At 30.2% G+C, this 14,721-nt stretch overlaps 1 protein-coding gene across 4 annotated transcripts in view; it reads left to right on the top strand.

The window, feature by feature from the left end:
- The first annotated feature begins 227 nt into the window (after positions 1-227).
- Positions 228-14,721, top strand: part of LOC101239840 (probable ATP-dependent DNA helicase HFM1) — a 109,250-nt gene continuing 94,756 nt past the window's right edge. For 2 of the 4 annotated variants that reach the window (XR_010643374.1, XM_065816922.1), the window contains exons 1-2: positions 282-352; positions 2,864-2,937. Coding sequence is in view for 2 of the 4 variants with exons in the window: in XM_065816922.1 (XP_065672994.1) it covers positions 2,913-2,937 (25 nt within the window). In the remaining 2 variants the exon portion in view is untranslated. Of the gene's footprint in view, positions 353-2,863; positions 2,938-14,721 lie in introns of all 4 variants that reach the window. The other 2 variants (XM_065816921.1, XM_065816923.1) reach the window with 2 other exon arrangements.

Below are 14,721 nucleotides of genomic sequence, written 5' to 3'. Positions count from 1 at the left end.
AGTCAAAAATTTTGAAGAGACTTTTATTTTTCTCGGAGGAGGAGGGGGGTTGTGCCCCCAAATTAAAGGATGCTTGGGGCCCCCAAAATTTGTGCACGGCCCTGCATATATATATATATATATATATATATATATATATATATATATATATATATATATATATATATATATATATATATATATATATATATTATTTAAATATATTATCCGGGAACCCTGCTAACGACATCGGTATTATGTTACTTTAACGGTACTGTATACCTAAAAAAGTAGCGGGAAATTTAAATGTTTTTTTTTTTAAATTAAAATGTTGGTCTCAATCTTTAAGTTTTTAACTTGTCTGTGCATTAAAGTAAGTTAAAGCCAATTTATATTAGTTTTTACATATTAATATTTGTGCTAACTCCCCCCTCCCTCCTCATCAGTTATACAATTTCGAAATCCTAATTTTTAAATTAGTAATGAATCAAAGCAGAAGAATAGAGAGATATATACCAGTTATTGACAATAACTGATATATTTTGCTCTAATCAATTCATACACCAGAAAATATTACATCTGAGAAGCAAATTCAATATAATAAGGTTGTAAATATTTTTTCTGAGGGTTGCGCTTTTGTTTTGGGAAGTGCACTTTTAAAACTGTATTTTGATTTGTTTTATACTCCTTTACTCTACTTTGGAACTACTTTTTTTGTTTTACTGTTAACTTAAGCATTCTCAATTTTTATCATATTGTGCTGGATATTGCTTCCACTAAAGTGCTATATAAAAGCTCATAAAATTGAAAGTTATAATGACTTAAGAATTAAAAAATCAAGTGCAGACTTTAAGGTACTGATTAAAATATCTATAAAAGTATTTAAAAAACTTTGGTGGCTAATTAATTTAAAGAAAATAAATTATGCAGTTTTATAATTATATATAAAATAGTGCCTACCTTACATTGATGAAGTATGGTAGTACAAAGCGAAACAAATTGGCCAAAAAAATCAAAAAAATTAAATATCAAATTAAATATCAAAATCAAAAAAATTAAAAATCAAAAAAATTAAAAAAAAAATAAAATTAAAAAAATTTAAATAATCAAAATGAATTTTAATATTCATCTTTATTCTTTATAAAATCTAATATTTGAGCTGTGGTATCTTTATTTTCATATTTAAAACAACCACATAAAAAAAAAAAAAAAAAAAAAAAAAAAAATTAAAAGAACTAAAAAGCATACAAAGAGTTCTATTGCTTATAAACTTATAAGAATATTTTGTGGTTCCAATTTTTCAAAACTCTTAAAAACGTTCTGACCCCTCCTATTATCGTCCGGTCAGTCTTCCATCTATTATTAGCAATGTATTTGAGTCTTTGATCAACAATTTTAAATATCCTATTGTGAGTCAAATATCTTACTATCAGACAATCGATATGATTTTTGATCCTTTCGCTCTATGGCTGATTTACTCACTGCTGTGTGTGAAAGATTTTTTTGCGCATTAAGTGGAGGCAATGAGGTAAGGGCTGTTGGTCTTGATATATCTTAATTTTTACGACAAAATTTAGCATGCTGGTTTTCCTTATAAGCTTGATTCATATGGTGTGTCCGGGAACTATTGGAGATTATCAAATTGTTTCTTTCAAGCCACTTTATTAAAGTTATCCTCGAAGGCCAACACACTTTTTATTTCCAGTAACTTTTGAAGTACCTCAAGGTTCTATTCTTGGTACTGTTTTGTTTCTTATATTCATTAATAATCTTTCTGATGAACTTATCTAAAGTTGCTCCATTTGTTAATTACTCAAGTTTATACTCCTGTCTTGAAAAAAAGTCTTCTCTTTTGGATTGCTTAGAGCAGGCTAATCTTAAATCTGATCTCACTTCTGTGGCTTTTGAATTATAATTCCAACAAAACTCAGTTGTTTACTGCAAACAACTATCGCAATGCTATCAACTTTATATATTGATGAATGGCAACCTTCTCATTGTGTACTCTTTTTTATGTCTTCTTGTATTATTGTTTACATGTAATTGATTGTTAAATTAGCATCTGCAAAGGTTGCTTCTCTTTATTGTGCTTTCCATTTTCTCTCTTCTGATTCCATTCTCTACCTCTACAATTTTTTTATTCGTCCCTGTATGGAATACTGTTTTCATATTTGGGCTGGTTCTTCTAATGATACTCTTTTAATTCTAGAAAAGGTCCAAAAACGCATTGTAAATGTAGTAGGACCCGGTCTATCTGCTAAGCTTGAGCCTCTTTCCCGTCGTCGTAAAGTTGCATCTCTTTCTCTTTTCTACAAACACTATCATGGCCATTGTTCAAAAGAGCTTTCATCTCTATTTCCATCAACCAAACTCATTCTTGTTTGACTAGTCATTCATCAAAGTCTCATTATGTTGCTGTACCTGTCCCTGGATGCTCTAAAAACTTTTATTTGTCTGGCTTTTTTCCACACACTTCAACCCTTTAAAACTCTCTTTCATCACATGTTTTCCTGACTCATATAACCTTCATTTTTTTAAGTCTTCTGTCAACCGTTTCCTTGCTCTATAACTCTATTTTTTTTTTTAGTAACTTCCAATTTAATAGTGGTTGCTTTCAGCCTTGTTAGGAGTGAATCATAATAATAATAAAAAAAATTATTTTATAAATTAATGTGGTTTATTATTTATTTTTATTAATTCATATTTTTGTTCTTACTTTTTCCCTTTTTTTTAAAATTGAAATTGTATTATTTCTTAACATATTATTGATGACACCTTTATGTTATAAATATAAGTAATTTTTCTGAGGTTTTTGTTAAATGTTTTGATTATATATTAAAAATCAATACAAGTTTTATCTTTTTATTAAAAATTGTTTTTATAGAATAAAAGAATTTAATCGAGTAAATGCTTTTTTGAACTTGAGTTGTCAAATGGATTCACCAAAACCTTTTTTAAGTAAATAATTTTTTTTTTTGATTATTAAAAAATATTGATAAACAATCTAGTTATTAATCTAATAAAAATTATATATATATATATATATATATATATATATATATATATATATATATATATATATATATATATATATATATTATATATATATATATATATATTATATATATATATATTGTATATATATATATATATATATATATATATATATATATATATATATATATATATATATATATATATATATATATATGTATATATATATATATATATTTATATATCAGGATGTCTGCCAGATCAGGGAAATCTGGGAAAACAGGGAAATGTCAGGGAAATCATATCTGCAAAAAAAATCAGGATATTATCAGGGAAATTAGGTTAAGTTTTGGAAATATCAGAGAGAAATCAGGGAAAATGGCTCTTCATCAAACTTACATAACTTAATTAAGTTGTATATGGTATTAAATAATATAAAAGTTAATATAAAAGTTTATTTGGCAGGTAGTTTTATGAACTTCTCTTGATACATTTAATGTGGGTTGTATTATTGTTTATGTTTTTGCAGTTGAAGAGCATTTTTCTAGATGAATCTAGGTCAATTTTTGTGATGTTGAAGTTTAGGTAACTTTAAATTAAGTCAGGGAAAATAGGTATAAGATCAGGGAAGTATCAGGGAAAAGTCAGGGAAACCCACCTTAAAATATAGGCTGACACCCTGTATATATATATATATATATATATATATATATATATATATATATATATATATATATATATATATATATATATATATATATATATATATATATATATATATATATATATATATATATATATATATATATATATATATATATATATATACATATATATATTTATTGTGTGTGTGTGTGTCTTTATTTTAAGTTTTATTTATATATTCAAATATTCTGATTACATTGTACCAACCATCAACATTTTATTATCATAATAAAACCTGAATATAGACTAGCAATTAAACAATTAACTCAAAATCGAGAGGTTATGGATTTAAATCCACCTTACATTTCTGGGACTACCATGCTCAACTTGTTGGTATTATGTACTAACATCATTAGTTATTATAAATCTTATCATAATGCTAATAAACTATACATTTTCTTTAACTCTGAAACACAAACCTTGATGAACAAGGTCGCTGCGTGGAGAAACAATTTGAGTGCGGTACTACCAGGGTTATGGTTGAGATCAAGCTCAAAACTTCTTGCTTCTGGAGCATGCTGTCTACCACTACACCATTACCACATTTTAAAGGATAAAATCAAGTAAAGATTAAAAAAATCATAATTGTTTATAAAAAAGTATTTGTAATAAAAACTTAAATATATTATGGTAAAATAATGATCAATTGTAGATCAGAAAAAGTAAAAAAGTAGATTTTTTTTGGTTGTTTAAAATAAGTACCATTTAGGCATTTACCTAACTCCAAACTTGTGTATAAGCTTACTCAAATTTAGAATTTGGTGAATGTATAAAAGTTACTTATGAAAAATAGAAACGCTTTTCATAATGTTAAGGTGATTAAAGCTCTGGAACAACAAAATCTTATACTTTAAATTAAAATTTTTTTTTTTAAAGTTTACCCCTTTCCTCTACGCTGTTAATTTAAAGAGATAACCAACTTTTTTTCAATGAAATATCAAAATTGTCAAAGAATATAAGTTAAAAGTTGTATAAAAAATAAGGACCCATTTCCTTGCATTGTTTCCAGTTTCCAATCATTGAGATTTTCTCCTAAGCATTCTTTGTAATTGTATTGCCTAATGTCTCAAAGTTACCTGATTAGTTTTTTATGGTAACTTTTAGACAATTTAAAATCTTACAAGTTTCAGCTCTTGTATTATAAGATTAAAATTTAATGTCATCAAATGTTAAGTGAGGTGAATAGAAACACTTTTGGAATGTAGATTAAAAATTTTCTAACATAGGTATAAAAATTCAAATTATAACTTAAAACTCAGGTCTGTAATGCTGGTAAAAAAATATCCATTGTTTCTACTCTCACATTAGGATAAGGTGAGTAAAAACATGTCTTTAAATTTATGTTTGTTTTCTTTTAAACCTTAGGTGAGTTAAAACAAGAAAAAAATGTTCTGTAAGATTAATTAAACAAATTTAATAAATAAACTAGAAACCTATATATACTATATGAACCAATAATAAAACTAAAAAACCTATATAATAAACCTAATATATATATATATATATATATATATATATATATATATATATATATATATATATATATATATATATATATATATATATATATATATATGTATCTATATATATATATATATATATATATATATATATATATATATATATATATATATATATATATATATATGTATATATATATATATATATATATATATATATATATATATATATATATATATATATATATATATATATTTGTATAGATATCAATATATAGAATATATTCGAGGTTAAGTATTTTGATGTAATAATACAAAGTCTCTTGTACATGTTACAGTGCTCAATATTTCTGAATAATAGAGCTATATATAATTATATTTTATTTAAATGAATAAAAACAACTGATTGGCGGGACTTAAAGTTTCATGCCCGAAGGCAATCATCAGTCGTTGATACCATTAAAAGTAGTTATGAAAAAGCAGAAGTTTGCATTTTTGTAGATTTATGGTATGCATATATTTATGGTATACATATATGGTATACATCAGGGCTTGTGATGAAGAAAATCGTCAAGCGTGTTATATCGCGCTGGTAAAATTAGAATATGTTATCATCGAGCGTGATTACGTGCGCTCGAAATAACGTCGGCAAGCGCGATCATGAAAATTGCTGAAGGCGATGCTCATAAAAAGCTTTTTATTTTTTTATTTGTTACATAATTCTTTTGTCAAAAAATGTTTGAATTAGTATCACACTCATGAAACTACTTCAACGAAGTAGATATTTATACTTCCAAACTTCTTGCATATTGTCAGATCGCGATTTTATTTTTAACTATTTATGTTATAAAAAAATAATATCAAACAAAAACGCAACTTCTTATTAATTTAGTATTGAAGTATAATTTAGTGACTTAGTTTTGATTCGTTGTTTTGATATATGTATTTTAAAATGTTACGCTGTAAACTTAATTAACGGTTAATGGTTTTTATATTTCTTGATATTTTTTATTCAAATTAATTATTTAATTTTTTTCTAAAATTTCTTTTTTAAATTAAGTTTTTTTTATCTTAAAAAAATAACACAAGAATAATTTGAAATAATAATAAATTGAATAATAACTTTCCATATAATAAATGTTGACGTCATTACTTTGTTTCCTTTTCGAATGCTATTGCGAACGTTCTAAACAACAGAATCGTTTTAAATTTGAGTTAAAATAAATAATAGTTAATAAAAAAACCTATACTATAAACAAAAAATAATTTTAAAAATTACTCTATTATTAATATTTATTTTTATTATAAACGATGTGTGGAATATTACAAACAATAAATCAAATAAATCTTACTTGATATTTTCACAAGATTAAAAATACTCTGCAGTTTCAATTTTCTTATAGTGGTTTTCTAATTTTCTATTCTTATTTTATTTGCGCATTTTTGTATTCACATTGTGTTTCCACGTGCACATTCCATAATTGAAATTAGTGACTATTAACGACTTCAAACTGCTAATTCATTACGTTAGTGCTAAAGAAATCGACGTAGTGCTTTTTATATTTTATATTAGTGCTTTGATAATAGAATATCTTTAATAAAAAATCTTTTTTAAATATTTTATGAAAATAAAAAAATAATCCCGAGCTATTGGACGAGCGCTATTTTATACGCTCGTTATAAGCTGATCGAGCGTTGTTTATCGCGCCTAGAATGTTTGAAAATACCGTTTACGGGCGCGTTTTGCGAGTGGAGCGCAATCGCGCTCGCTTCATCACAAGCCCTGATACATATATGGTATACAAATATTTATGGTATACATATATAATTATGGTATAAATATATATAAGGTAAAGACCTTTGTATCAATTTTTTGCCAACCCGATGCCAAACTCTAAAAGCTTGAGGTCAGCAAACATTGCCAACCTCATCTTTTTTTATTTCTGAGGGTTGTGCATATATATATATATATATATATATATATATATATATATATATATGTGCTGATTCTTATAATTATTATTATCCTTGTTGAGTTTAATTATGTGTATTCTAAATCTAACCTGTTTGTATATTTTAGTTTACATACTATTATATGAAGAATAAAGCCTTCTATGTCGGCTTAAAATTATTTATAGACTATTATATTTACTACACTACAATTTATTATTCATATTTTAATCCATAAATATCTAAGACCGAAATGATTTGACAGCAATCCCAATTCTGCATCAGCTTCTAAAGAATGGTCATACTGGTTTAGAACTTTTACAAACTTTATGAAATCTGTACAAACAGAAGATAAATTAGATGTCCTCATTAACTATTTATCTCCTTCTGTGTTTGACTATATTGTTGACATTGAATCATTTAATGGCCCTGTAGAAATCATGGAAAACTTATTTGTAAAACCTAAAATGAATTATTTTCTAGACATCAGTTAGCTTCAGGTAAACAATCATCCAGAGAATCTATTGATTTGCAGGCCTTACGTACACTCAGTAAAGATTGCAAGAATACATTTGTGATTCATTTATAAGTGGTCTAAGCTCTCATCATATTCGCCAACAACTACTAGAAAACTCTATTCTTAAACATACTGAGGCCTATAATCAAGCTTGTTCATTGGAAAATGCTCAAAGAAAAACAAAATGTATTCACATACAGTGTATAGTAATGTTGCTACAATTAATAAACATTCTGAATGTATTACTGAGCTTGCTTCAGTTTTTATTAAGCCTAGTGGACTTTGTTATTTCTGTGGAAGTAAATGTCACCTTCAACAATCATGCCCGGCCAGAGACACAAAATGTAATAATTTTGGTAAGAAAGGACATTTCAATAAAGTATGCAAATCATCAAAGAACTCTGTCATGTCCGCTGCTGCTAACTTCCATGAACCAAGTTTAGCCTCGATTACTTGCATTTCTATCAACTCACTCAACTCTATTGTTTATATCTTTATTGCTAGGGCCAAAATAAGAGCTCTTCTTGACACTGGAAGCTCTGACACATTCATAAGCAAATCATTTTGTGACTCTTTAAAACTTAATATACTCCCTTCTAATAAAAGAGTCTCTATGGCTGATCCTTCCTTATCTTGTCAAGTTGTAGGTAACGTTTCAACTTTATTTGGTATGAAATACTCAACTTACTTTACTTTATTTGGTATAAAATATTATCTTTTTGGTTATACCCAACTCTTGCGAAAAAATCATGCTTGGTAGAGATTTCCAACAGTTGCACAAAAGCCTTTATATAAAATATGGTGGTAAAAAAGATTCTTTAAAAATCTGTTCTCTAAATAGTTTTTAATTAAGTTATTAGTTATTAAATTAAATTAAAGCTTGCACTCTTTTCCCTTTTCTATCGCCAGAATGTAGACCAATTGCTTTACCTTCTAGACTGTATAGCTCAGAGGACAAGGCATTCATTGAGCAAGAAACTAAAAAAACTTTTGGTACAAGATATAATTAAACCCAGTAACTCTCCTTGGCGATCACAAACAGTTGTTACTAGGAATGAGGGACAAGAAATGCATAGTCATTGATTACTCACAAACAATAAATCACTTTACACTACTTGATGCTTATCCTTTACCTAACACCAATGAATTAGTTAACTCTGTCACAAAATATTAATTATTTAGTACATTTGATTTAAAAAGTGCTTATCACCAAATACCGCTCCTAGAAAGTGACAAGTATTATACTGCCTTTGAGTCCGACGGACATCTTTTCAAAATTTGAAAGAATTCCTTTTGGCTTCATTAATGCTGTTGCACAATCATGGATAAGTTTGTTCAAGAAAACAAATTAGAAGACACCTTTTTATATCTAGATAACTTGCTTGTATATGGTACATCTAAAAATAAACATGATTTCAATTTAGAAAAATTTCTTGAAGCTTCTAAGAAGGCAATGTTACGTTTTTTTCAATTGATGATGTAAAAAAACCCATTTCTTTGTGTTAAATTTGTGCTGAATTAAAACTAAATACTATGTAAGCAATTTTAACTACACCTTAATAAAATCTACTCAACTTTTCAAATGACTAAACATGGATTAGATCTAGCAACAAATATTTCTCAACAGTTGTTGGTGAGTTTTCAAGATTTCCTTTTGTATTTCCTTGTCATGATATCTCTACTTCAACTGTAATTAAATGTTCAACTCAACTTTTCACTTTATTTGGTATGCCAGCTTATATACATTCAGATCGAGGCACTTGCTTCATGTCTACAGAGCTCCGCAATTTTTTTAATTCTCAAGGTGTCAACCTGAGTAGAACTACTCCTTATAATCCTCAGGGTAATGGTTAGTGTGAAAGATACAATGGCATAATTTGGAAATGAATTTTGCTTGCTCTCAAATCAAAGAATTTACCTACCCTGAACTGGGAGAATGTTTTACTCGTGTTACGAATGTCTTTCATTCAATGCGTTCCTTACTTTGCATTTCTACTAACACTACACCTCACAAACAATTATTTGGATTCAGTCAACGTTCTTCTAATGGACACTCTGTCCTTACATGGTTAACTAATTCGGGTCCTGTATTGCTTAAAAGACATGTTCGACACAGCAAATATGAACCTCTGGTTGAAGAGATTGAGCTTTTAGAGGCTAATAGTAAATATTCTCATGTAAAAATGCCTGATGGACATGAGATCACTGTCGCTACAAGACATCTCGCACCAATGGCTGATATAATCAATGATAATGGACAGAAGTAATAATTACAATGACAATGACGGAAGTAATAACTACAAAGATAACTCTAATGAACCTGATACAATTCCTTCACCTGTGCCTCTCCATCTGAAAAGATCTCAAAACTTTCTACTCTCTCTCCAACAAGTTCTAATGGAATTTCTATTGAAGAACCAGTTCCTCGTTGTTCAGGAAGATCCCGGAATCTTCCTAAATATTTAAAACACTATATTTGAACCATTTGAACTTATCTACTTATTTTGTTTATTTAGTATAGTTAAATATGCTGATTCTTATAGTTATTATTGTCTTTGTTGAGTTTAATTATGTGTATACTAAAATTAACCTGTTTGTATATTTTAGTTTACATATTGTTATATGAAGAATAAAGCCTTCTATGTTGGCTTAGAATTAATTACCGACTATTCTTCATGATGAACCTACTGATGGTTTCACCATCAGTAGGTTCATCATGAAGAATGTCTAAACATAAAAAAAATTTCAAATTATAGAAAAGTTATTTCACAGGAAGTTAGGAATTGCTATAATTAATTATGTAATAACTGTAGTATTTTGCAACCAGGAAGTTGCATCAACTGTCAGATCAGGTTATCCTGTTTTTATCAGGTTATCCAGGTTATTGTCAGATCAGGTTATCCTGCTACTGGTAACATGTAACCCAGTACAATCTGCTTCATGTCCTGCTGCCTTGTAGGATACGCCTTTTTAGGCAAAGGCTAGGAGATGCCAACTCCGATTTAAAACACCCCCTGCCTTGGGGCTCTTGGTTGAGTAAAGGCTAGAGATGGTGTCTCGATAAAAATACTCATCTTGGGCAGATGTTAAATGCACCCAGCTACTGTCTTGTAGAAGGCCTCGTAGGCAAAGACTTAAGGGGTAAACAGATTCTATCTGTTGACCAGCCTCGCACCCCTTCTTCATCTATTAGGCTGGCGCAGATGTATTTTTAATACATTGTTTCCAGTTTAGGATGTTGAATGCTGGATCTTCTTGACTCAATGCATGGGTTTGCTTGTGTCACTGTTTTTATGACTAGGCAACTCATTCTATTATCTCCTAATGAGGGTACAGCTCTAAAACTCAGTTTTATGGTTCTGAGGCCGGCAGGTAGTCAGGTTTCCCGAACTCTGTGGTAGCTCTCAGAGAGGCTGATTCCATCAACAGCTGAAAAATATCAAAGTATTAACAGTGCCATGTTGCGCATGGATGGTGTCCCTGTTTGTACTTTTGGTGTGCATTGCGGAGGCCACATTTGGAGCCCTTTGTTACGGCTTAGGGTTTATTAGTAGTAATGAGGCAATTGCTTGGGCTATTAAACGGTGTTCTGAGTACTATCTATGCTTTGAGTCAAGTTCTTCAATCTAATTTAAAAATGAATAAAGTACCAAAAACTATAAAACACAAAAAACCATCATCATCACCAAGTTCTCTTAACCTATCATTCACTAATATTCGTGGTCTTCGAAGTAACTTTTTTTCTGTTGTTCTTAGTGTTGATGGTTATCTTCCTCTAATTCGTAAAGACTCCAATAGTCACATGCTTGGCCTGGGCATTTACATTCGTAAGAATTCACCTGTTTGTCGTAAAACTAGGTTTGAATCCACAGACTATTCTTTTATGTGCTTTCGTTTAGCACCACTTTACTCTATTGCCTTTCTCTTTGTTCTATATCGCTCTCCTTCATCTCAAGACTGCACTCTTTTTGATGTTATTTCTGATCATATTGACCAAGCCCTCTCTCTTTATCCATCAGCTAATATAGTTGTTGTCGGTGACTTTAATGCTCACCACTCTGAATGGCTTGGCTCTAGTGTCAGTGACTCTGCAGGCATTAAAGCCCACAACTTTTGCCTTTCTCAATCCCTAACTCAAATAGTCAACTTTCCAACTCGCTTTCCTGTCAACCCTAATCATTTACCTTCTCTACACTACTTATGTCTTGTTTCTGATCCTAATCAGTGCTCAGTTTCTCCGCATTCACCCTTAGGTTCTTCTGATCACGGTTTGATCTCTCTAAAACTAATATCTCATTCTTCTTCATCACCTGAATCCCCCTATTACCAAACCTCATTCAACTACAGTAAAGCTGACTGGGATTCTTACCGTGACTTTCTTTGCGATGGCCCTTGGGTAGAAATCTTTCAACTTCCTGTCGACAAATGTGCTTCTTACATAACTTCGTGGATTCAGGCTGGCATGGAATCTTTTATTCCCTCTCGACGATTCCAGGTCAAGCCTCACTCTCCTCCATGGTTTTCCTCACACTGTGCTGCTGCGATTGCCAATCGAAACCGTTACTTCCATATTTATCAGCAAAACTATTCTCCAGAAAACAGGCGTCTGTTTATTACTGCTAGAAACAACTGTAAAAAGGTTTTGTCTAACGCCAAAACCCGCTATTCTCAGGTCATGAAATCTCGTATCTCATCTCAAAAATTAGGCTCTCGTGACTTCTGGAGAATCTTTAATAATATCAATAATAAGGGCAAATCTATAATTCCACCTCTCTTGCATGGTTCAGACTTTGTCACCTCACCTAAAGACAAAGCTGAATTGTTTGCTAAAAACTTTTCATCAATATCATCTCTTGATTCCACTAGTTGCGTTCTACCTGATGATGCCAACAAACAGGCTGATCCATTGCTTGACATTCATATCACTCCAGCATCTGTATCTAAAGTGATTTCCTGCCTAGACTCTTCTACAGCTTGTGGCCCGGACAACATACCTGTTATTGTCTTGCAGAAGTGTTCTCCGGAGCTGTCGTCTATACTCTCGAAACTATTCAACAAGTGCTTATCAGAGTCTTGTTTTCCAGCCTGCTGGAAAGCCGCATCTGTTATCCATATCTTCAAAAATTCTGGGGAGCAATCTGATTCGTCTAACTACCGTCCCATAAGTCTTCTTCCTATCATAAGCAAGGTTTTTGAATCTTTAATTAACAAACACTTAATTTCTCATCTTGAATCTAATAACTTTCGATTTCGATCTTCTCGTTCTACAGCTGATTTGCTAACAGTAATAACTGACAGGTTTTATCGTGCATTAGATGAAGGTGGAGAGGTTAAGGCCATCGTTCTTGACATTTCAAAAGCGTTTGATGAAGTTTGGCATGCTGGTCTTCTCCATAAGCTTTCTTCTTATGGTGTATCCGGCAACATCTTTAAGATCATTGAATCCTTCCTTTCCAATTGTAGCATAAAAGTTGTCCTCGATGGACAGCACTCTTCTTTTTACTCTGTAACTTCAGAGGTTCCTCAAGGTTCTATCCTTGGCCCAATACTCTTTTTAATTTACATTAACATTTTTTCAGATATTCTCACATCTAAGGTGGCATTGTTTGCTGATGATACTACCATTTATTCTTGTTGTGATAAGAAACCAAACCCTCTGATTGCTTGGAGGGGGCATTTGAGCTTGAAAAGGATCTCACTTCTGCCACAGCATGGGGCTCACAGTGGCTGGTGAACTTTAATTCAGATAAAACTCAATTTTTTTCAGCCAATCGTTATCGCAATAATTTAGATCTTCCTATATTTATGAACGGTGATGTACTCGATGAGTCACCTACTCTTCATCTTCTAGGATTAACTCTTACTTCCAATCTTTCTTGGAAACCATATATCAAATCAGTTGCAAAATAAGCATCTGCTAAGGTTGCATCTCTTTATCGAGCTCGTCACTTTCTTACTTCGGATTCTATTCTCTATCTTTATAAATCTCAAATCCGGCCTTGTATGGTATATTGTTGCCATATCTGGGGCGGATCTTCTAATGATGCCCTTTCTCTTTTAGACAAGGTGCAAAAACGCGTTGTAAACATAGTTGGACCTGCTCTCGCAGCCAACCTCCAATCATTATCACATCGTCGTAATGTTGCTTCTCTTTCTCTTTTCTACAAATACTATAATGGGCACTGCTCTAAAGAGCTAGCATCTCTTGTGCCATCTACTAAAATTCATTCTCGTGTTACTCGTCATTCAATTAAGCGTCATCCTTTTTCTGTGACAGTTCCTAAGTGCTCCAAAAACGCTTATTCGTCTAGTTTTTTTCCTCGAACATCAGCTCTTTGGAATTCGCTTCCTTCATCTTGCTTTCCTGATTCATATAATTTGCAATCTTTTAAGTCGTCCGTCAATCGTTATCTTGCCCTACAATCTTCATCTTTTCTCTCTCAGTAACTTCTAACTTTAATTAGTGGCTGCTTGCAGCCTTGTTGGAAGCGAAGATGTATAAAAAAAAAAAAAAAAAAACTACATTAGATAATTAAAAAATCATGAAAAGAATTCTTTAGAATTAGGATAAATTTGGACTGGTCATTTGTTTTTATAATTTTTTAAAAGGAAGTTATTTTCATGTCTGCATTTTATGCAATTTATATATTAAGCTCCAGGTTTATACTTGTTGAGCACTCTTAATTGTATTTTACATAAAATAAACATGGAAACTAACAATTTTAATTATTCCCTAAAAAATATCCCAATTTCAGACAAAAAAAGTTAAACCATTTCTTTAATTGAAAAAATAGAAAACTTTATTAAAAGAATTCGTCGGAAAGCCCATTTTTTCTTAGAATCTGAAAACAAAAAAAGTCCTACAATTGAAAATGAGCAAAAAGAAAATTTCGGATTCAAAACAAAAAACGCCCCACCATTTATTCCTAACCTAGAAAACTTTGAAAATGATTTGTTACACTTGATTAAAACAATAAAATTTCGAAACATTAACAATGATTTTCAAAAGGAACTCAAGTTAGACATTAATAATATAAAATCAAACCCTAATATTTTAGTTTTTGCTGATAAAACAAGCAACATATATCAAATTGCTCCAGATAATCACCACAAATT

The sequence above is a fragment of the Hydra vulgaris genome, chromosome 13 (assembly GCF_038396675.1).
Source record: "Hydra vulgaris chromosome 13, alternate assembly HydraT2T_AEP".
Classification (NCBI taxonomy): Eukaryota; Metazoa; Cnidaria; class Hydrozoa; order Anthoathecata; family Hydridae; genus Hydra; species Hydra vulgaris.
This window is presented reverse-complemented; position numbering and strand designations above follow the sequence as displayed.